Source organism: Lutzomyia longipalpis, chromosome 4 (assembly GCF_024334085.1).
Source record: "Lutzomyia longipalpis isolate SR_M1_2022 chromosome 4, ASM2433408v1".
Taxonomy (NCBI): Eukaryota; Metazoa; Arthropoda; class Insecta; order Diptera; family Psychodidae; genus Lutzomyia; species Lutzomyia longipalpis.
In genome coordinates, this window is record NC_074710.1 from 9,197,067 (window position 1) to 9,221,260 (window position 24,194).

General features: G+C 36.0%; 2 protein-coding genes across 2 annotated transcripts in view; both read left to right on the plus strand.

Annotated features, from left to right (window-relative positions):
• Positions 1 to 24,194, plus strand: part of LOC129796043 (tyrosine-protein kinase-like otk) — a 41,411-nt gene that overhangs the window by 7,718 nt on the left and 9,499 nt on the right. The window contains 3 exon segments of the mRNA XM_055837712.1: positions 793 to 924; positions 1,009 to 1,170; positions 23,149 to 24,190. Of these exon segments, the coding sequence (XP_055693687.1) occupies positions 793 to 924; positions 1,009 to 1,170; positions 23,149 to 24,190 (1,336 nt within the window).
• LOC129796201 (facilitated trehalose transporter Tret1-like) lies at positions 1,228 to 5,907 on the plus strand. Its single transcript, XM_055837983.1, has one exon. The coding sequence runs from the start codon at positions 4,209 to 4,211 to the stop codon at positions 5,145 to 5,147; it is 939 nt and encodes a 312-aa protein (XP_055693958.1). The 5' UTR covers positions 1,228 to 4,208; the 3' UTR covers positions 5,148 to 5,907.

The following is a 24,194-nucleotide window of genomic DNA, read 5'->3' on the forward strand; positions in this document are numbered from 1 at the left end:
CTCATAAACATTTGTCTCTAATTTTCTTTCTAAATTTTGTAGCACCCGACTCACTATCCAGCGAATATTAACCTAGCTCATAGAGTGAGTACCCTTAGATTGGCGGTAACTGTAACGGCTGCCCTTCCCTCGGCAACGGCTTCTGCCCCCAGGTTACAAACCCTCAAATAGGTGAGAGAGAGAGTACGAGAATCCTCAAGAGAATATAGGAGAGCACTGAGAGAGTAATTATGTGAGAGTAGTAAAGAGGGGATGATGAGAGTAGAGTCAGTCGGAGCTCAGCCTTGTGCGGGTATGGCTGCAAGCTCAAAGTGCTCTTAGGGTTAGTTCGAGGACGAGGGTGGAGGTTACTGGGGGAGTTGACCAGAGCCACATTGTGGTGCCCCCCTATTCGGGGCGCCACAATTTTGATCTCAAAGGAAAAAGCTTAAACTTTTTTTTTTTAATTTAAATTTAAATTTTTTAAGGATGTTTTGAACACCCAAACATCCTCCCTGATTACACTACTGGGAAAGAATCTAATAAAATTCGTAAAGCAATTGTACCTCTACTATGTTTTTTTGTGGTTCTCTTAAGACGTACAAATGACATCATTGCTCCCATCCCTATAGTCCTTTTGTCCTACATAGGGATTCCACGGCAAACACACAAATACACAATGCCCGGGACTTGGTCTGGGACTATTTTTGTTGGTAATCCTCATAAATTCATGACACTAATTTTTTATCGTTACCCCCAACGTGTTCACAATTTTTTCTTCTCATGTGGCTTCCTTTTTTTTCCCTTTTGCAGCACCAGGAGTTGCCGGTGAGTCGAGATTTACCGAATTACCAGGGAGTCTCGTAATTCCCGAAGGTCTTCCTGCTGTATTTAAGTGTCGTGCCACCACAGTGGACCACATAAGCTATTCTTGGACACACAATGGTACGTATTTAACACTCATTTTGTACATAAAGCTACTTTTTAAAGGGAAAATTAAATCCTTCAATAATGAATTTAAAAATTTAGGAATTTTGGTGAAAAATTCATCGTGGATTGCTGAAAATGATGGTGTTCTATCCATCAAGGCTGTGGATCATGTGAGAGATCCTGGTGATTATGTGTGCATTGTGCAGAATGTGGTGACTGGTGCTAGGGAAGCAACACCACCAGCAACATTGGATGTTGTCTGTAAGTTGAATTTCTTCCTTTTTTTGCCTTCTTTTACTTCCCAAACCAAACTTACTATCTCACATGGTGTTTGGATGATTTATGCACTCTCTACTGTATACTCCGCTTCAATGCCGCTCACGGGAAAATTGGGGGTGAGGGGGAAAGCCTCAAACCCATGTGTCTCATTCAATGGCAAATGCCGCATCACGATGGGAAGGAAAAACTCCAAAGAAGCCTCCATGCATAAATACATAAAGTTCAAAGATTTGATGCGCCTCGAATTGTGCTTCAAATTTTGTGGAAGATTCTCTTTTTTTTTCTTTTTTTTGCTTGTGAATGGAAAAGGGTGTGAGATGGGATAGGAATTTTTCCATTTTCAACCTCTTGCATCTCTCTTGCGCACATGCCATGGACCACGAGACTTTCTCGCTTTATGAACTCTTGTGTGTCACATAAACTCATCGGTATGTGGATGTTTATGGAGTCTCCCCGAATGGAAGTTTAGAAAATAGTGTATGTAGGTATACATATAGGAAGAAAAGGGAAGAGAACAAGTGAATAAGAAGCTTCAAATGATTCAAACAAGAAGACAAAAAAAAAACGAAAACAGGGGTAAGGACGCGCGCGGGATGAGGGAGAAAAACGATGTGGTGGGTTTTTCATCTTGCCTCCATGCTCTTCCCGGGAATTTTCTTCTATAAGCACACGATATGGATGAGGAGAGTGTTAAGGAGATCTATGTGTCTTACTATTAACTTCTTAATATGTTGTGTACGTGAGGGTAGGGTTATTCACAAGAATTGTGACATAAAATATGTTGCTATGTTATGTTGCATTTCTTCTTTTTTTAAGAAGAAAATAACAGAATTTACTGGAAAAAAAATTTAAATAAAATCGTTAAAGTCACAAAAATTAGTTTTTCAAAGTTAACGTGTTTTAGACGTTTAACACTTGGAGGACAAAACTGGCAATCGTTGCCAATTTGTCTATCTTATTATGATAAACTCTACATTTATGTGTAGGCGACTTTAATAACTATAAGTTCGTCGAAATAAAACTTGGAAAAACGTTTTCTTTTTGAGAAATAATTGAGGGTAAAGTTTGAGGTTAGAAATTCGTATCCTTCAAGTGTTAAAGAGTTTTTTAATAGCTTTAAATTAAAACTGGGTTTGATCAACATCTGGAAACGAGTTTTCGAATTATGACAAGTCGAATTCGAATAAGTCAATGACCGGAAACATACAACTGGTATGAAAGGATTTTTCCATCACTTGGTCCTGGAGATTTGTAACAACGCTAAGATGGCGATGGACGTAGAAGGGTATAAAAAATAAACCCACTGAAATGAAATAAATTGAATTGAATTGAATATTAGCCTCATAGCTACAGTGGAAATGGTTGATGGTATGTCAAAATGGCGGATGGCAGCCATTTTGTATTTTGAAAATATTGAATTTGTAACTTTTACTGATAAAACTTTAATCAAGAAGTCAACAGTTTAGCCGATATAAGGCTTTAGGATATTGGCTGACCGCAACAATTTTGTCAATTTCTATTATTGCAAAGCGCAAGGTCCAAAACGTGCACCTACATAGTTTGAACTCGTTCAAAAAATCGGAATTTAGTCGGAATTTATGGTCTTTGACTTATGTGCAATACAAACTAATAAGAAAGGAATTTTGCAATTTAAAGACTCCCTAAGGACCACAAAGTGTGAAAAGTAGGATACATAAATCTTCGAAATATAAAGAATGTTATTTAAAAAAAAAATTAGGTAGGTACTATATTTTACTTTTAAAATAATTCATGATTGAGGAAGAATATTGTAAATATTCGGAGAATTCATGATATATTAAAAAAAATCAAGGTTATCAGACATAACTTATATGTACTTCGTTATGCTTTTACCTTTTTTTTTACAAATTACCTTTAACGGTAGTTCACATTAAGATGTTTATATCATCGACTAAAGTTATTAGAAAAAACATTTTATGAGATTTAACATAAAAAAAATTATTGTAAAAACATGATTTTTTGCTTTATTTACAAAAAAGTGTTTTGTGTATGTTCAAAACAATAAAAACAGAAAATAAATTTTATTACTTTCCTTTTTTCCTATTTATAATTTTCAAGCTCTTGGCTTTACATACAAATAAAGCATAAAACTAATAAAACTTTTTTCGATTAAAGTTCATTAAGTTTAGCTTTAAATTTGATAAATAGTAATATAATTTAGTTAGTCGTTGTATGGATGTTCTAGTGAAGAGTGATAACTTACTAAAAGAAGAGTGATAAATTAAAAGAAAAATAGTGAAAATGTCTAACATAACATCATCTTCGAATGGATCATCAAGAAAGACAATTTCTTTATTTAGTCGTTCAACGTCTGTTCAAGTTTTTGTTGTTCTTATTGGTAAATTGCAGAATTCTTTTTCTTCTTAAGTGTTTGATATAAAAAATAGGATTTAATGTGTTTTTTAGGGTGTATAACTGAATTAATTGGTGGAATATGTACCGGATGGACATCACCGATGATTTTGATTTTTCTTTCGGACAAAACTCCCCTGGCTAGTGGTCCAATGACCAAAGATCAGGTATCTCTGATGACGTCAATCTTCTACATTGGAGCCTTTTTGGGCTCCTTCGTGGGTGGATGGGTTGTTAATGTAATTGGCCGGAAGTGGACTATCATTATTCCGATGATTTTGCAACTTTTAGCAAATGCCTTCATTGTTTTTGCAAAGACTCCCTTCCTGCTGTACGTTTCAAGAATTTTCAGTGGATTTTTGTCTGGGGCTATATTTGTTGTTTTGCCCATCTTTATTGTGGAAGTCACGGAAAAAAGGTTCGTTTTTCCAAAGAATATTTTCTTGTTAATTTAATTTTCTTTTTGTTAAAGTTTTTTTCTTTATAGACTTCGGATAACTTTAGGCAATTTTTTCGGTCTTATTGGTGTTGTTGGATTACTGTTGAGTAAAGGTTTAGCTGCTCTGGGCTTCTATGTGGTACCCATTAGTACAATTGCTCTAACAATTGTTTTCCTTGGGTGCTTTGTAATGTTTCCCGATACACCGGAATATCTTCTCTTTCGCAATAGACCAGACGATGCGGAGAAATCTCTTAAATTCTATCGTGGAATTCCCTCTGACAGCCCTCTCGACGAGGCAATAATTGAGGAGTTTGAAGAAATAAAGAAGGTTGTCTGTCTTAGAAGTCAGGAAACATCAATACGGGCAAAAGACTTAAGTAAAATACTGAAGTATGAATGTCCAAATTCGAAGCTTTTAAAGCTTTTTTTCTGTCAATTATTTTTAGAAGGAGGCACAACAATCTTAGGCATCATCATTAGCTTCATTCTCACGTCAAATTTGAACTTTACTGGACTCAGAGTAACGTCTTCCTTCACTGAGTCTATCCTGGATGATGCAGGAATACAGCTGGATACCATCATGGTGGACATTATCATGTCAGTGCTGCAAGTTTTGGGCGCAATCTTTACAATTTACTTAGTTCGTTGGATAAAGATTCGTCGCTCCTTTCTCACCTTCTACTTTCTTAGCCTTATTGGCTTTTTCGGAGCTGCCGTTCACTACTATTTGCACGAGCATGGAATGGATTTGGTGCCCTTTACATGGTCCTACATGATCTGCATCACCTTGGCCATTGCTGTTCCTTGGGGAGGGATCAACACGCTTTCCATGAGCAGTGCATCGTTGGTTTTACCTCTCAAGCTTCGTGGATGTGTTCTTGGTGTAATGAACACTGTAAGTGTGGGAGTAGCATTCTTTATGACCCAGTACTACCTCCTTCTCGTGGACACAGTTGGAAATTCCATGGTTATGGCAGCTTTTGGTATTTGGTGCCTCTTTGCGGGTATATTTAGTATTTTCTTCTTACCCGAATTAGAGAGTAAAACCTTCAGTGAAATCGTTGAATCACTCAACAGGAGACTTCCAAAATGCTTAAGAGAAAGCTCATTGAACAATAGTTCTTGATAAATTTCAATGAACTGCAGAAATAATTTAGAGAACATAAGTAGAATGATATATTTAACGAAAATTTCAAATTATAATGTAAATGTTCAGAATCGAACAAGACTTCTTTATTGAAATATTATATAAATAGCCAACAATAATGGGGCGCTCTTAAAGGGGAGGTTCCAAGCCTTGGTAATTTCAGCTAAAACAAAGATTTGCATTTAAAACCTATCCAAACATTCCTAATCAATTCTACTCACATTGGGAGTAACTATTCCTCCTTATATTTGGCTTGGTGGTCTCTTTTCTGATCTTTTAATCTTCCTGTAATAACGGTTATAATTTATATTTCTACTTCCTTTGCAAAATGCCCATATGTCCTCCTAACCTTTCTTTTTGTCTTCTCAACAGCTTTTCCCCTTATTCCCTTATATTTTCTCTGGGTATTTCACCTGATATATTATTTATTCTTAATTCTCTTCTATATCTCTTTTTTTATCCTATTTACTTCGATAATTAATACACAAATCAATAAAAACGTGGAGCAACTAATTTCACAACTTTTTTCATGTCGCTTATCTCTTCTTCTTCTAAACTAACATAACCACCCTGAAGTTATCACCCTAACAATTTGAATTTGAATATTTAACAGTTAACTAGAATACAAGGAGTTGAAGTACATGAGAGAATCAACAGATTTAGATCACGTAGGAGCCTGGCAATTATATTTAGGATACTTTTGCAAATTAAATAAAAATGTACTCTATAGAAAAAAAAATCTTTAGACCTATATTTGAACCGGAGCTTTTTTGATTCGTAACCGAGCGTCTTATCCATTATACCACAAATCACTTTAAATAATGCATAATGTGTCTTTCTTAAATTCACAATTTAAGTCAATTTAAGTTCTATAAATGCCAAAAAACGCATTTTAATAGTAAAATATAAAAAAAAAGTAATTTTTTTATGACTTCAATTTGGAAAAAAGTTCCAAATTTTCTGATTAACCCTGTGGAATCGTGCATTGCGTGCGTTTGAGCAAACAAATAAATCAAATACACCACTTTTTTATTAGCTACCCATAACGCACTTCCATCTTTAGCAGAAAGATGAACTTCTTTCCTTTTTCTTTTTTTTCTTCACCAATTTTTTATGTAGTTAATATATACAAGAGTAAATGATATTTCGACGAGGGGGTTGGAGGAAGATGCGAGAGCTAAAATGTAAAGTGAAGTCTCAAATGCACATCGCAAAGAGATGGATTGGTGTTTACAAATTTACATGAAAACGGTGCCATTGTGTAAACAATTTGCTATTTGATTTCATTTTCTTCTGCCTTTGGCCATCATCATGTTGGCAGAAGGAGGAAGAGAGAGAGAGTGCCAAGAGTGAGCAATGGGAATAATTCTACCGGAGAGTCATTGTTCTAAATGTCTTATATGTATGAAATTTTTCCAATATCTATTCACTTTATATTGGAGAGATGAAAGTTGTGTGGCATGAAAGGCAGCAAAAGTATTTGCAATTGACTTCCTATAAAATGCATTTTACAGCAATTGAAGGGAAAATTCCTTCAAAAGAAGTTCGATGCACCTGCAAAAAGAATTTCCAGGAGGATATTGCCATGCTGCGCTTCTTAATGAAATTCCATAAGTCGCCTCCTTCCGCTTGTTTACCATGAGCATGGAAATATTTCTTCGTCTTTTATTTTCTATTTAAAAAAAATGTTCTCCTGCATCTTTCTGTTGCCTTTTCTTTTAATTTCTTTCACGCATTTTGTATTTAATATTCATTGAGCATTTTAAAGTTGTGTAATCAAAAAATGTGTGTATTTGATTTTCCTGTTTTCTCATCTTTTAACACCCTCCAAGAAGAAGAAGAAAAAAACACGAAGAAGAAATTCCCCTTCTTTTAACCTTTTCTATATTTTGTCTTCACATATTCTTCTTTTTTCTTGTTCCCTTTGAGAAAATTTATAGGTCAATTTGAAATAGTTTAAGTCAATTTAGTTGGATAAAGTGGGTCCTTCATAAAAGGATTATATGTGAGAGAATCGTGCTGGGAAAATTGATATTTCCCTCAAGAAAGGTTTTTTCTTCTTTTTCATCCCTTTTTTTTATTCAGAAAAGAAAATTGATTGAAAATCTTTTTTTTTTATAAATTGAAACGAGGAACGTGAATTTCTTCCCAAGTATGCTTTTTATGCATTTTATGCTTAAATTGAATTTTAATTTTTAATGAATTAACTGCAAGAGGGTGCTTTTAATGTAGAGGGGAAGAAGACGCGCATAAATAGGAAAAAATATTATAGAGCATGGAGGAGAATACTCTAGTAGATTATAGTTTTTTTTTAAAGAAAAAAGACTTATTAAGATAAGACCATATTCAGGAAAACAATTCTGATATGCATTATCTACAAGATAAATAGAAATTGCATAAAACCGAAACAGATTGAGAATTAAAAGCCTAAAAAGTAGTAAATTCACGTCTAAAATGTACTAGAATTAAGGCCAAAGTTGGTAAAAAGCCTAAAAGTACTAATTTCAAGCCGAAATAAATTATTCTGCTTTTAAAATTGAATCAGCTCAAATTGACGGGCTAAAACCAAAACAAAAACACTAGGATCTAGCCTAAAAAGTTCTAAATTCAAGTGAAAAAATAATATTGAATTTATACTCCTCATGAGATTGTATAGCAAAGGTTCTAAAATCAAACCTCAAAGAACGCAAAGAACAAAATTCAAACCTGAGAGTACAAAATTAAACCTAAAAGTACTAAATTCAAGCCAAAGAATATTCGGCTTTTAATCCTAATGAGGAGGTTCACAATCAAATTAACGAACAAGAGCGTAAAAAGTATTAAATTCCTTAATTAAATACTAATAAGGTACTAAAAAGCACACAAAAAGGTTTATTGAAATACAAAAATATTTAAATTATTTGCCAATATTCAACTGATTCGCAAACAAATCCTTAATAAACTTCTTTTCTTTCCGTACACAGAGTTTACTAAATAAAAAAGAAACTTTTCTAAACAAAATTACGTTAAATATACAATACTTCCAGAAAAGGATTAAAAATAGAAATATTTTTTCATTGGAAAATTGTGTTAGTTGTATTTTTCTATATAATATTTCTGCAAATCGGCTTATTCAACGGTCATGGTTATATTTTTTTGGGAAATAGATATCCGTATTGAAATCCCAATGGGACTCACACACCCACTCCCTCCCTCAATTCAGTATAAATCCCTATTGGAATTTTTTCTATTTGAATTTCAATGTCCTCAGGCTCACATGTAGCCTTTTCAATCCTGTCATTTGTGACCTCTTTTGACCTTGTGTATCAGATTTTAAAGGTCACACACATGCGGTATGATGTTTTACCCACAAAGGCTTTGCATATCAATAGCACTATGCTAATGCGAAACGTCTTCCTTCCTCCTCGGGTACATTAAAAGACTCCTCTGTCACTGCACTTAGCATTTAGTTTGCTACAGAGGCGCATCATCAATTAAGAGAAGTGTCAGCTATTGTTTCCTGTCTTCATGTACCGCCAAAGCTTATGCAAAAGAGTGGATTGCAAATCATTTGGCATTTTAAGTGAATCTCAATGAAATCTTCTGTCATCATCTCTTTTATGGTTGTTTGCATTGTAATGATGTTGGGGAGTATCATACACATAAAAGTCAATGCAGTTTCTCCTCTCCATTCTTGCGAGCGCCTTATCTATTTCTGTCAACGCTCTTCGTCGTCGTCGTACCCCAGCAGAGAGCTCCAATGGAGTTGGGTGTCTTTTCGTAATCTTTGTTATTTTGTTACACTTGCTCGGTGGAAAATTGGTTTGGAAAAGTGTTGTACACTGAGGAACGTTGCTATGCCAACAGAATAACGTTTAGTGTTTAGTAGAGTGTCGTAAAATTTTATGGTTTTCAGCATGGCGGGAAAAGCATTGCACGCGGGAAAGTCTGTGTGAGCAGCAGAGAGAAAGCAAACTGCGGTGTTTTGCCGGCAGTGTTATGCTGTAAAAGGGAAAAAGGGAAAATTTTCGAAGGGCCCTTTTGGTGTACAGCAGAGAGATGAGGATTCGAGAGTGAAAGGAGCGTGTAGGAATAAAAAGGGGCGCCACTCTCACCCACATACCACTTTTCCCCTATAGGGTATAGAAAGGGACAAACTATGTGAGGGTTGAGGGGACGTACACAGGGGTAGAGGAATTGAGGGTGAAACATACAGAGTGGCAGGATTTTACGATTGTGATTAGGACTCCCAGAATTTGATAGCTAAAAGCGAGATCCCTTGAAGGTTTTTTTTTGGTATGTTTGCTTCATAAACTCCCCCAAAATATTGATGCTACTCTGCGGAGAACTTTACTCATTTTTTTTTGTACTTATTGCACGCTACAGAAGCATAATTTAAATGCACCTCCATTAAATGCACGACGTGAGATGTGGTGCATCCAGAATTGAGGGGTATTTCGCTAATACCCTTTTTAACGCATGAAGAGTACATACATTAATGACTGACATATGGTACCTGCAGGATTTTAATTTTTTCATACAGAAAAGCTTCCCATTAATGGGATTTTTTAAAGTATAATTAACATGCACATAAGACTTATGGTAATTTATGCACTGACATTTTGCTTCTGGATATTTTTTTTACCATTGCATTGAGGGTTTAAAAAGTTTCCAGATGTACTTAAAATAAAACCTCCTAATGAAGGAAATGAAATTCCCGAAATTCCTTATAATTTTCAAAGCAATAATAGTGAAAATATAAGCAGATTACTGACCAGCCGGGTAATTTATTACGCATCGTGTAAAAAAGCAATTTCTGCGTATTAAAATAAATCCTCAAAGTGTTAAAAGCTTCATAAAATCGTTATTATTCGTCACAAATAATTTGCAACAGAATCAGCATTTTTTCCATCAAAATGTTATAACATAAAGAAGATTATGAATTCAAAGCTTTCGACAATGTTTGTATGTATTATTTTTTGCTATTTTGTACACATTATCTGCCCTGTTTAGCACTCTAAAGCACGTAAAAGGCATTTGATGCTGATAGAAAATTCAATTCACACCACCTTTAACCGAAAAAAATTCAAAATGCAGCTGTAAATTGAATTTTACGCTCAATTTAAAGAGCTTTTTCAATGTATTATACAAGGGGATGCCCAACCCCGAGAAATCAGTACTTTTAGTGAGGCAGCAGGTTCTTCCGATCAAAATATGCGATCAATTTGCACAATTCCACTTGCAATCGAAAGTACATTTAATTAGCTCTCGGTTGATCCCTTCTCATCATCGAAATAACATTATTAATATAAAAAAAGTTAAAGTGTTTCTCGGGAATCGGTCGAGATTGGGCGAGATTCGAGAATTCCTCATACATTTTGTTCAACAAAAAGTGACTTTTCTTCACTGAAAATGAGGTTAAACCATCCCCTTGGTATTATATAAACTCCTTTTTCCCTCTAATTCGCCTTTTGCTTTTGCACTCTGTATTACTACTTACGGGGGATAAAAACCCCATCACTCTTGTGTCTGCACCACCGATGCATGGTGCAACGAAATAGCAATCTATTGAGTCAGTGAGACATGAAAGTTTTTCCATCCAATAAATGCCAAATGTTCACAATGTCTGGAAGAAATAAACCAGTTGGATTTTTGATCAGTACGTTGAGGAGACTATCTACACATTCAGAAAGTTTTCTCTTTAATTCTTTGATGAAAAAGATAGATTTATTGTTTTTTAAAGAGTGAAACCAGTTGAACGATGTTCTTGTAAGTATTTCAAAGTTTATTATTGCAGAACATATCGATTTTTGGCAAAAAAATCACCTTTAGTCATTAACCTTGCAGCAAATATCTAACGTGCTGCATATGCATCACAAGCATAATGTATTTTAATGTTGTTGCAAGTCGAACACCTTGGAATTAAAATAAGTTTTGTGATGATATCATGTTCCATACAGTTTTTAATACTGTTACAATTCGAAAGCTTTGGATGGCTTTAGAAATAAGTTAGTTTTCTTTGAAGATTGTCTGCTTTGCAGCAATTGCTTAACATGCTGCAAAAGCAATATGCCATTACAATGCGGCATCCTTTTTTTTGAGAATTTGCAATGAAGCAAAAAATATATTAAAAAAATTATTTGAATTAAAATCTGCTTATTTGCAGCATTTGCGTGTCGTGCGTATCAATGTTTTTTTATTAATAATTTTTGGAATATAAATAGTTTCAAGCATTTTCATGTTGCTCTTCCTAATCATGCAATATATTTCTTTTCCATACCATCAAATGCAGTGCAGTAAAAGACATGTATTTTACTGTTAAATATTGCCTTTGTAGCAAATGCTTGACATGCAGCATAAGAGTCATGTAATTTATTATTTCAAAAGCCTTGAAAATAAATTAATTTTCCTTTAAAAGTGCATCTTTCTTGCAACTAATGTTTGTCGTAAAGCATAAGCATCATGAAATACCCTTTTGCTGCAAGTCGAAAGCTTTGGAATATTAATAAATGAAAATAAAAAAAAAAAGAAATAAATAAATTTTGCATTAAAATAATCTTTAATGCGCATCTTTGATGCACAAAAAAGATCAATTATCCACCGATCCATTTAACTTTTCCTCCCTGGTAAACATATCATCGTCAATTGTGGAAGTTATTGTAATCAGAGAGGCAGAGTGAGATCAAAGGATCGCGGGATGGTTAAAACATCAAACCACACACATGGGGCTTATAATCCCTGCATGTCTTTCGTGTTTAACCTCTAGGCCGCCAAGCGGGGTCGTTGAACGACCCCAGCCCTATATTTCGTGCTATAACTTAATAAATATAAAAGATACCATTCCCATCTTTTGGAAATAAGTTCTTTGGTTATCTGAGGAGGTTGTGTAAAAATTTCAGCTCAATCCGTCCACCACAAGAAAAGTTATTAAGGAAAATGTAGAAGAAGGGAATTCAAAAATTGGTGTAACGGCCATGCTGCGGAAAATTTCTCAGAATGAAGTTAGTCACATCATAAATCATATGGTTGAAGGGGGTTGAAGGGTTGTGTTTACTTTCTCACTTTACCATCTCAGTGTCAGAATTATCGCGAATAAGTAACATAAACAACATAAAACATAATTATAAGCATATAAATGTGCAAAACAATAAAGAATATTCGAGAAATATTGCCATTTATCACGGTGCGGGAAGTGAGGGGAATGTGGGGAAGTAGTGAAAAAAATAGCAGTTGCAGTCAACTTCGTGGCAAATTTCTCACGAAGAAAGTGTGAAAAATGAGTGAAAAATGTTTTTCCCTAATATCTTCTTCTGCGTGTTTCCGGGTGGCGAATTTGTGATGCAAGGGGCAAGAGGACTATATAAGGAGTCTAAAGGTAGTGACCCGACAGTTCCCGGTTTTATAGTTTATGAGAAAATCGACTTCCTTCTTGGGGTCGTTCAACGACCCCACCTTGGCGCTCTAAGGAAGCTCCAAGGTCTTGGCGGCCAGCAGGTTAATCAACAGAGGAGAGAAAGAGCATGAAATCCCGGAATGATTGTGCAAAATGGAGTGAAGGCGAATTATCTCGTGGAATTTGGGACAAATCGATACTCCCTCCTCCCCTGCCATGCCAATTCATCCCTTATGGGATTTGTTGCCAAATGGTTGAGGGAATAATGGGAAAATGTGCACAAGAATTCTCACACCGCCATCCCCCTTGAATGCTACACAATTTCATCTTCTCTTCTCACAGAGGGGACACCAATGGAATATAGATTATTTCTTCAAAGTTTCACGAGATATTTCTCCAGCTATGGAGGCTATGGCGTTGAGGGTGGGTGGAGGTACGAAGGAGAAAAGCAAAAGAGATAAGAAATCAATGTTATTTCACAGAGTAATCTGAAGAAAAGTTATTTCATCCTGTGATTTCCTTCCTTTAATGTTTTGTTGTTTGTGATGCTCAATGTCCATCCATGCCCACAAATAGGAGAAAATGTTGCCTCCAATTTATTGTATTGGGATAGTTTCGGAAGTTATTTCATAATATTTTCAATTGATCCCGCTTTGTGTACAGAAGATTGCAAAAGAAAGATGAAATTGGGATGTTTGTTCTTTGCTCGTTTTTTTTTTAAGAAAAAGAAAATTTCTTTATTTCATTTCTTGGCTTTTTTATTTAACAGATTTTGCATTTTATTTCCCAAAATATTTCCATTTTTTTTAGTTTTTGCTATCTGCATAAAAAATCTTCTAGAAGAGGTAATTTTGCACCAATATTCTGGAAAGGAGTTTATCCGTTTCTGTGTTGAAACAATTCCTTCATTCGAGGAAACAATAAAGACAAGAGAATTTTTCCACGCGATTTGTTTAAAAATGTAAAGAATGACGTCACAAATGTTATTTTTTGTTTTATTTTCTCAATGTTTTTATGAAAATCTTATTATTTTTTTTTTATAATCCCACCCTTTAACCCAGATAGGTCTATGAAACCGTAGTTTATAAATGACCGCGCAATAACTTAAAGATAGAATAGTAAACATATTAAGACAACAAGAACAATAACAACAACAAAAAAAACACAAGAAACACTTTGATCGGCCAATTATGAAAATCTTATTAAAAAAAAGAGTTAGAATCTATCAATTTTGTATCTCAAATTTTTTATTTAAATATGAAAATAAAAAAAAGATTTTCCTTCATTTTCACCCCTTCATCAGGCTCATAAAATGTTGAAAAACTTTTAAAAAAATTTATAATAAAAAAATTCTTCAAAATGTCTCAAAGTTTTTAATTTAGTTTATAGCTTAATAGAGTGAACCAATAGAATTTTCCTTAATGCACTTGGCATCAATGCCATCAATGCAATTGTTCATTTTGCAACAATGTTGGTTCTCCAGTTATGCTGTGTTAAGGGTCTTGTGTGTAGGTAGGTATTGTATAACGTCCATGCAGATACATTCTCTTCGTTCTGTGAATCCTGAAGAACAACTTTAGGGAAGAAAATGGACAAAGGTTATATAGCATAATTGTGTGTCTCTCTTCACCACGTTCTTGTACACCTCTTTCTTAATATATATTCTAAAGAACCAAACCATAAACAATATTCAGTGTGGTGTGGTACCTTCGGGGCGATATCGCAGGAATGAGATATTAAAGTAATTAAATAAAAAGCAACACGAATTGGTAATTTGGAGCGGAAACCTATCATTAAATGAACACCATATCTTGAAAAGATTGGAGGCTCCTTCGCTCAGAGAGTCTTTTTTCGCGGTATGTTACTTTAAAAGCAAAAGCAGGAGGAAAAACAGAGAAGATGGACAAAAAAATTGAAGACCAAAAGGGAGGTGGAGAATCTTCTTGAGTGCGCACGGAGATTTGTGTGAAGTTTACCAGCAAGAGAGAGCGGAGGAAGGAGAAATAAATGGGAAGAAGAAAGACTAAAAAGGAGGAGATTGAAGCAGAAAATAAATGCAAAAAAAACAAGAAATTCTTTCGGCCCCATCTCCCTGCACAATCGACACAAAACAGATACGAAGCACGAGATATTCCTGGGTGGAATGGACGTGTACAGAAGGCAGATATAGAAGGCAAAAATATTTCAAATGGTACCGGAAAATTAATTTGATTGGAATTTCCTTGTTAGTTTGAAACTCCGGCGAAAATTTCCTCAAAATCTTAGAGAATAAAAAGAGAGAGCATCGATGATTTCCCAGAATAAAAATCCGTAAAATTTTATCGTAGGTGTAGCAATTATCGTTTTTTTACATATTTCTTTCATTTCTCCTGAAATTCAAATTCGCTCATTCCGTATTGTACTATGCTAAGTTAATATAGCATACAAAGTATGTATTATTGCGAAATTTTTCTTTTCTTTAATTTCGTGAATCACTAAAAGTAAAAAAATTAATTTTCAATTTGTGTTCTTCTCTTTTGGTGTATCGATTAAATCAAATAAAATATCTGATTGTCAGTTTGTCGTACCTTTTAACTAAAGTCTTTTAGTATATTTTTTTTTACGTTAAAAATCTAACATGGCCTATTGACTTGATGGAACTAAATTACATGCCTTTGATATTTATTTACACAGCACCAATACAACCCGATAAAACCAACCAACCTCTATAAAGAGGTTAGTCATAAAGAAAAATAAAAAGTCAGAAGACTTTGGGAAATGCTTTCAGTCTTGTCTCTCTTTGAGCTTGATTTTCTTCTATCTAATTGTCCAATATTTAAGTTTTTCAATTTAAATTTGAGTGAAAAGTTTCATTTATTCGTATTTTTAAAATTCAATTTGGCTGCCATCTGCCATTTTGAATTAATTTCAACTACTTTCCTATTTTTTAGAACTCAATGAGACATTTTCATTGATTACTCATACTTGAAAATCGGTCAATCCGTTTAGCAAAAATGATCCCTTAACGTCAGAAGTTTTCTATAACTCAAGAACAACTTGACTGATTTTAATCAAAGTAGTAAGAAGTATTTTGTAAATTCTATTGGTTTATCCAATGTTTATTCGGATTTCTAACCTAACATATTTAAATTAAATTCAATGGGGTTAGCCAAAAGAAAATCAAAATTGGACTGAATTTAATGGAAATATGTTAGATTAGAAATCTGATATTGAACAAACCAATAATGTGCAATAAAACGTTACAATAAATACAATTATAATTATAATTATAATTATTAGAATTGCAATAAAACATAAAAAACATAACCTCACATCTGTTGATCTTTTACATTTCCCTTTTATTTTTTTTTTTAACTTCTTTGGCTCATTGTAAGACTGCTTGTTTTTGTTGTTGTTATTTTTGTTATTATTTAAATTACATCAAGTAAGTATGTATACTACGTACTAAAAAATAAAAGAATAAATAGAACATAACCTCATTTGGAATGAAAATTAAAATGTAGGGTTATGTTCTTTACGCTGTAGTTAATATATAGAGAACTTTGTTTATACTATCGAAGAGTCTTAAAACCTAAGCGGATATTAAAGAAAAATAAATTAAATAAAATAGTATTGAATAAAAATCGAAATGCGGCCATTTTGATTTTTTCCATGAAAAATCGATCATTTACTACACTTCTACCACAAAAAAAGCAATCAAACGAGTCTAATCAATATTCTTAATGTAAACGAAGAAATTTTCTCAATCGAGTGTGATGGAGTCGATAAAAAAAATGCTGAAAAAAGGTTTTTTTTTTCGATTTTTCAATGTTGTTGTGTGTAGTAAATTTATGATTTTTTTTCGGCGGGCCCCAAAAGTGTATTTAATCTCCACTTTTCTTGCATTTGATGACACCGCGGGTTCGGTGTACAAGAATTATCACTTTAGCTTCCTTATCAATATAACCATTTGTGGGGACTTGGGTTGTTTTTGGAAGAGAAACTTTTGCGCCAGGCTATTGGTGATTTTATTGCTTTTTGGCTCTTTTTTCGGGTGAAATTGTTATTTGTTGATAAAGTGCCATTAAATTGAATTTATACACACAAAATGTTCTGTTCCACCTTTGAAAGAAGTAGAAGCAATTTAGTTGAGAGAATTGAATGGGAGGCGATTGAACTGTTGAGATGTTTTTTTTGTTGTTAATTTATCAGAAATGTAGATTAATTTTTTATTTTTGCGAAGAGAATTTTAATGGAAGTTGCAAAGGAATTGATGGCGGAATGTATGAAGGATGATCCTCTATCGCAGAACAATTTTAACCCATTCCATCTTGTAGAGGATCAAAAAACATTGAAGAATCGCGAGAGAAACTCCCCAAAATCCACTGGGATCACATCGAAAAGTGCAAATAAAAATTGCCAAAAAATTCAAATATTGCGACGCCATTCGACGTTTTTTTCCCTATAAAAAATGTTTCAAAAGTTTTCTGTAGACTTGTCGCTCATTTTCTGTAGAGTTTTTTTCTAGTCAAAATAAATGTTTATTTTTTCGTTTCTGGAGTGATTTCTACATCTGAATCAAGTGATCCACAGCGAAATGAAGCTGAGGGAGGTTGATAGAACCAGCCCCTTGCAAATCAAAACAAATATTTTTACATTTTTTTGGGCCTTTTTGGCAGTGAGAATTTAAGCAAATCTTACCGAGTTGAATCCCATCCAGCGCAATATACCTGATTCAGATGTAGAAATCAGTTTAGTAGTCAGTATCCGGAAACATTCGACGGAGTCATCAAGCAAATCATGACCAGCACGGAAGACATTTCTGAGAGTCGCAGAACTAACTGCCCTCAAAGCTATTCTGGGATTCCTCCGGAAAGTCTCCTTCCGCGGATTGTAACACTGAGGAAGTCCACAAAATCTTCATCACCGTCTTCCCATACATCTTTCCCAAGAGCAATGACTTTCTGGAGCTGACAAAAGTGATTCTCAACTCTCATTTTGCCTCTCAGAGTTCTTTTCTGCAGAATGCCCACGAGGTTTTGCTGTAGAAATTGGGACTTCCGGAAGCGAAAGATTTGCTCCGGCACATTGAAATTGAATCAATGGGTAGTGAACAGAAATTCCATGTCCTCCTCCTTGTTGCATCCACTCTCGAGGAGGCTGCAATGTAAAGACATCCGGAAGTCTCATGAAATTATTCACAGCAATAAACTCGCAATTAGTTTGTTTTCTCAGTGCTTTGAGAGTATCATTAGATGCACAGACTTCCAAGGAGCAGAAGATTTCACAGATTCAGATGTAGAAATCACTCCAGAAACGAAAAAATAAACATTTATTTTGACTAGAAAAAAACTCTACAGAAAATGAGCGACAAGTCTACAGAAAACTTTTCAAACATTTTTTATAGGGAAAAAAACGTCGAATGGCGTCGCAATATTTGAATTTTTTTGCAATTTTTATTTGCACTTTTCGATGTGATCCCAGTGGATTTTGGGGAGTTTCTCTCGCGATTCTTCAATGTTTTTTGATCCTCTACAAGATGGAATGGGTTAAAATTGTTCTGCGATAGAGGATCATCCTTCATACATTCCGCCATCAATTCCTTTGAGAATGTCTGAGAGATATTTTTTTTATTTAAAGCTCAGAAGATTTTAAGAACAAATTGGAATTAAATAGATTTGATATTGAGTACTTATGTGTCTTTGATAATTTAGAATCTTTGGCTTTTCTACCCGTGTTGTAGCAAGAGAGGGTGCTAGTAGACAAATGCATCAAAAGATAAATTCTAAAATTTCGTAGAACTTCTAAAATCATTTTTACTTCTTAGCTGAATATTTTCCATCAAAAACTACATCCAAAAAATCAATCTTAAATTGCCAAAACCTTTTAAATTTTTTTCCTTTATCGAACAATTTCTGAGAAATAAAATATAAGCAATAAATTTTGTTAAAATTCCATAATAAAGTTTGCTTGACGACGTCAAAGGAGACAAAAAATGTCTCATTGGAAATTCAATGCGTTTTGTGCACTTTTTGCTGCACTTCTTCGTCGTTATAAGCATCGTTTGGGACAAGAAGTAGAAGTTTTTGAGGATGATTAAAAGTCCGCGCGGAATTCAATCTCATTGTTCTCTTCTACCTCGCTCATGTCACTTTTGGATCATTCCGTCTTTGAGAAATTTATTGCATCGATGCTGAGATTCTGAACCGTCTCACGGCAGAAAGATTCTTGTTTTTCTTTTCTTCTTTTTTCTCCGGTTGTCTCAATGTCGGTCAAGTTATCAATCAAGCATCACTGTGAGAGGTCCACAACAGCAGCATCTTGTGATCTATTTTATATAGCAGATGAAGAAAAGTTTGATGAAAGAACACTTAATTGGTTATGAATAAATTCATGAATATGTGATTTGTCTTGCAGTTCAGAAATTGTTTTAATATAAAAATTCATTAGAACCCAATTAGAACACTATTTATTTGAAAAATTAAAATAATATTCTTGATCTTCTTTTGAATGTTGTTAAATCTTCAAATTTATTATACTCTTAAAAAAATTTTGTTTGAAACAACAGAAGTAATCCAGTGAAAAGGCGCTTTAGCAGAATATTTCTGTTATTTTAACTGATGTTTTTAGCTAAATTGACAGAATTGATTCAATGGAAGTAATGGAGGATAAAAGCGTCGATTGAAATAGTAAAAAAAAGACTGAAATTATTTAATCGAAGAAATAATCAAAACATAAGTTATTTGGGTAAAATAAGAGAACGAAACAGTTAAAAGAGCTAAATTTATTCTGTGAAAGAATAGGGGAGAGCGGGGTTTAATAAGTCACTTAGGGGTTTAGAAAAAGCTCAAAATATCATATTTCCCAATTAGATAATGCGAAATGTATAGCTCATTTCTTAAGGACATTTTACGCCCTACCGTTCTTTCTCAGATCATTTTGTTCTATCTAGCTAGGAAATATGATATTTTAGGCTTTTTCCAAACCCTTAAGTGACTTTATTAGCCCCGCCCTCCCCTACTATAGTAGATTGAAAAAGTCGATTTAGTAGAAGGTAATCTGATAAAATTATAGAAGTTATTTAGGGTCAAGAAAAACCGTCAATTAAAGTCAAAAGAACAAATACATTGATGAATGATATACGACAAAATGATTCCGTCAAATTGCCTTTTGATCCAATTATTCCGTCCTTTGAATTGGCCAAAAAAATTGAAGTACATCAGTAAAAAAAATTATAGAATGCTTCTGTTAAATCATATTTCGCGATGTGTTTGCACCATTTGAATTAGTCAATATGACTGAAAGAAAATAACGTGAAGGCAATAGAAAAATTAGCCAGCATTGAAGCTAGAAGATTCTTTCTTCTGGAATGCAAAAGGGGTGGCCTCTACCCTAAACACATAGTGTCACAGATAGAATGTGTACTAACAACAGCTATCGAAGACACACCCTTCGTTAACCAAGCATTCAAACTTATGGAGAATTTCCAACGGAAAATTCTTAGACTCGAAATAAAGTCTACTCACTGGAAGAAGCATCAAATCGAGGCGCAGATCTCACGGGATAAGGATATGGTTCTCCAGATGTTGGGGGTATCGGTGGAATGTCATGAATTCCTTCGAAGACAAGAGGATCTCTATAACAGACGGTATGCAAAGGCCAAAGCCGGGGTTCAAGCAAAATTGGAGGCACTAAAGAGGAGAAACACGGATGGGCCGGAGATGTCGGATAAATCCATGTTCATCACTAATATCAGCGATGTGGATGTCCCCGAGAACGTACAAAAGCTGCTTGCTCTAGGGCCAAAGTATGCACTCCCCAATGCAACCCCTCCAATCTTCCACATAATTGCTGATATAGAGGCGATTGTGGGGGAAATCACGGATAAGGAAGTACGGGACCGATTGAGAGTGCGATTGGTGAATGTTGTCCAGAACGGAATCACCAACCCTCGACCACCGTCCAGCACCGACAGGGTAATCCAATCCTGGCAGAGGGAAACTGAGGATTTCATAAAAAACGCCGGGAAGGATCTGGTGGTTATCCCTGCAGACAAAGGAAACAAAACTACAATTATGAAGAAAACTGATTATGATCAAAAGATGCTCACCTTGGTGGGGGATGAAAGCACTTACCGGAAGGAAAAATGGGACCTCACGAGCAGATACCAGAAGCATAACAATGAACTCATAAAGGAATTATTTGAGAAAAAACACATTGATTTTATCGAAAAGAAGAAATTAATGATAACAAATGCAGTGGCACCCCGCATATACGGCCTCCCGAAGGTACATAAGGTTGGAAACCCTCTGAGACCGATTGTGTCCTTCATCGGAAGTCCAACCTACCAATTGGCGAAATTCGTGGCAAGGATTTTATCGCCACTCGGAGAAAACCCAATCAATGTAAAAAACTCACAGGAAGTTGCAACGTTTATCAATGGGCATCATCTTGGGGATGATTATGTATTGCTGAGCCTCGACGTAGTGGCCCTGTTCACAAACATCCCCATCGGGCTGGCACTAGAAGAAATTGAGAGACGGTTCGACGAGATTCCCCGGGACTCCACCATCACTAAGGAATTGTTCCTGCGCGTCACACGATTCTGCCTCACATCCGGATACTTCATGTACGGTGGAAACACGTACTCACAACTGGAAGGGGTCGCCATGGGCTCCCCCATTAGTCCCATTGTCGCAGATATTGTGATGCAGAAGGCTTTGCAACAAATCCTGACCACAGGAGAGCGTCCCCTGAGGATAAATTTCATCCGAAAATACGTTGATGATCTCCTCCTCGCAGTGCACAAGGACGATGTATGCAGGATACTGGAGATTTTCAATGCCTTCCACACACGCATCCAATTCACCATGGAGATTGAGGAGCAGGGAACACTGGCATATCTAGACCTCAGAATCCACCGTATGGAGGGAGGACAGATGTACACTACCTGGTACTCAAAGCCATGCGCATCCCATCGAATGCTGAATTACAGTAGCGCACACTCAAAACGAACTGTCATAAATGTAGCAAGAAAATTTTATTAGAAGGGTGACCTCCCTGACCACAAAACCGGGGGTAAACAATACAGGCACCATCGAGGAGATACTGAAGCTCAATGATTTCCCACGAAGGGTGATCAACCATCTCATGAGGCGGGAAACCGTGGACAGGGATGTGGAGAATGCCACTGAATCCGGCAGGAGAGGCACACAATGTCAGTACTTCCCAATCACATACATGCCGGGAACGGCAGAAAAGATGAAAAAGATAATCACATCCACCACGGGATGTGGAGTTGCCTTCTCTATGTCCGGGAAGAACAACAGATACTTCTCCCGCGTAAAAGACCCAGTACCAAAGCTCTCCAGGTCAGGTGTGGTGTACTCTATTCCATGTGCAGACTGCCCAAAACGCTACGTGGGTCAAACAAAACAATATTTAAAAATGAGAATAGCACAACATAAAAGATCATGCAGGGGACCGGAAGTGACTGGCGAACAGGATGGGCAGGAGGAGGACAATAAAACAGCACTATGGAAGCATTGGCATACCACTGGGCATATGTTCAGATTCGATGACGTGGAGATCCTGGATACCCAAAGACACTACACAAGGCGTCTGATCACAGAGATGCTCCACATACAAGAGAATCTTCCCCTGCTGGTGAATTCCAGGAGGGATGTGGAGAGGCTCAGCAGTGTCTACACAAATCTCATCGCGCTAAACAAAACATCAACAAATAGACGGAGGGGAAGACAAACTCAACGAAACACATCGATGAATGAACGTCAAATGGAAAGGGGAAATGACACAGCGGAGAATTGAATTATTCATAGTGACAGAGGCCGTTAAAAATAGTTTCTCCGCCAAACAAAGAGAATTAACACAAATTGTACAAGAAAAGTAGGAAAATTCATTTAAAACCGAGGAAAAACCACCCCCATAGAATCAAAGATCTCCCTCGCGATGTTCTATAGTAATGTAAAAGTCAGTGACGTTAGACGTGTCCAAAGAATCTGTTACGAGTAAGAATTATTGTTATATAAAATTGTTTGAATGTTAATTGTTAAATAAAGAAATTCACCCACTTCCAGCCACTGAAGAAGGCCCGGATAGGGGTTGAAAGCTTTGGGAAGTGCGTCTTTCATTTGGACGAGAATCTCTACCCCTGGCGACGACCGGAAACCCAAAGAAAAAAAATAACGAGGATATTTGACAATTAATTTTGTTAAATTAACAGAATTCTTTTTAATAGTAAATTTCTTTTTTTTTTCATATCTATTGGTTTATTAAAATTCAAGAAAGTACATAAGAGACCTTTTAAGGGTGTTCTCAACTCTTCTGAAAGGAGTTTATACGCTTCGTATGGAAAAAGGGGAAACTTCGGAAAAATATCAGGATAAGTGGAATCTTGTGGAGAATTCATAAAAAAATAATAAAAATTCGTCAGAATCCTAATATTACTTTCATTCGAATCAGATGAGGAACAAATCGGCAAAGATTTGTCTAAAAATGAGAACAATGACGTCACCATTCTGTTTGTCCTCCTATTTGTGCATGAAGCATTAAACACATTTTTCTAGGCATTAATTTCTATAAGAAAAAATCTTTTTTTATCTTCTAAAGGGCTCCAATCTGTGGCTGTTCAACTTGCCTCCCCAACCGTGCAAGAGGGAGAAGATGTGACACTGAAATGCATCATTCAGGGCAGTAGTGGTGATCACATTCGCATTGAATGGTTCAGGAATGGCGTTAAGCTTGCAAAGGAACCGAAAAAGTATGATTTTTCCCGGCGAAAGCTCCACATTCGCAATGCAACACATCAAGACAATGGGGTGTATCGATGTGCTGGCCACAGTGAGGCTGGGAATGTCTTCAGCCGAAGGAATTTTCATTTGACCATTGACCAGCCGAATAAGGCACCATGCCATGGGCAGAATGTTGTGGTGATAAGGAATCTCCAGAGGGGCGATGAAGAGGTGAATTTGTGTCGGGAAAAGCGAAAAAATCGCGATTTGGACATGGCAATGGGTGATGTGACGAAGCAGGAGCAACTGCCGGTGATTGTGGACGAGGGGAAACCCATTCAGTTGACGTGCGCCTTTACAGATCGCGGGAATCCCCTGTCGATCCGTTGGCGCAAAGATGGGAAGCCCTTCAGATCGCTCGACATTAATATAAACGAAGAGCTCCCAATGGGGGACTCTACGGAACTCAGTGGGGATGTTTCAATCATCAGGGAGGATCCACGTGTTACGGTGTCCAAGGAAGATGGGCTCCTTATGTTCGTGGAGTCCGTAGCAACGGATGAGGGGAACTATGATTGCCAAGTTGTAGCCACAGCATCCAATGAGCTCATCTTCTCGAGTCCAATCTACGACGTTCAAGTGATTGAGCAGCTGAAATTCATGCCACGACCCACGTCGAAGAATCTCGAATTGGGCGCCATGGGGAAGCTCCATTGCAAAGCTCAGGGAACACCATCGCCGCAGGTCAAGTGGCGTCGCGATGGTCCCTTGGGGATTGATGAGACGGTTGATGATGTGAATGGGACACTGATCTTCAGGAATGTCACGAGCACACACAGTGGGAACTACACGTGCACAGCCAAGAATCGTCAAGGAGAAATCCATGCTACAGTTGCAATTAACGTGGTCATGTCTCCACGGTGA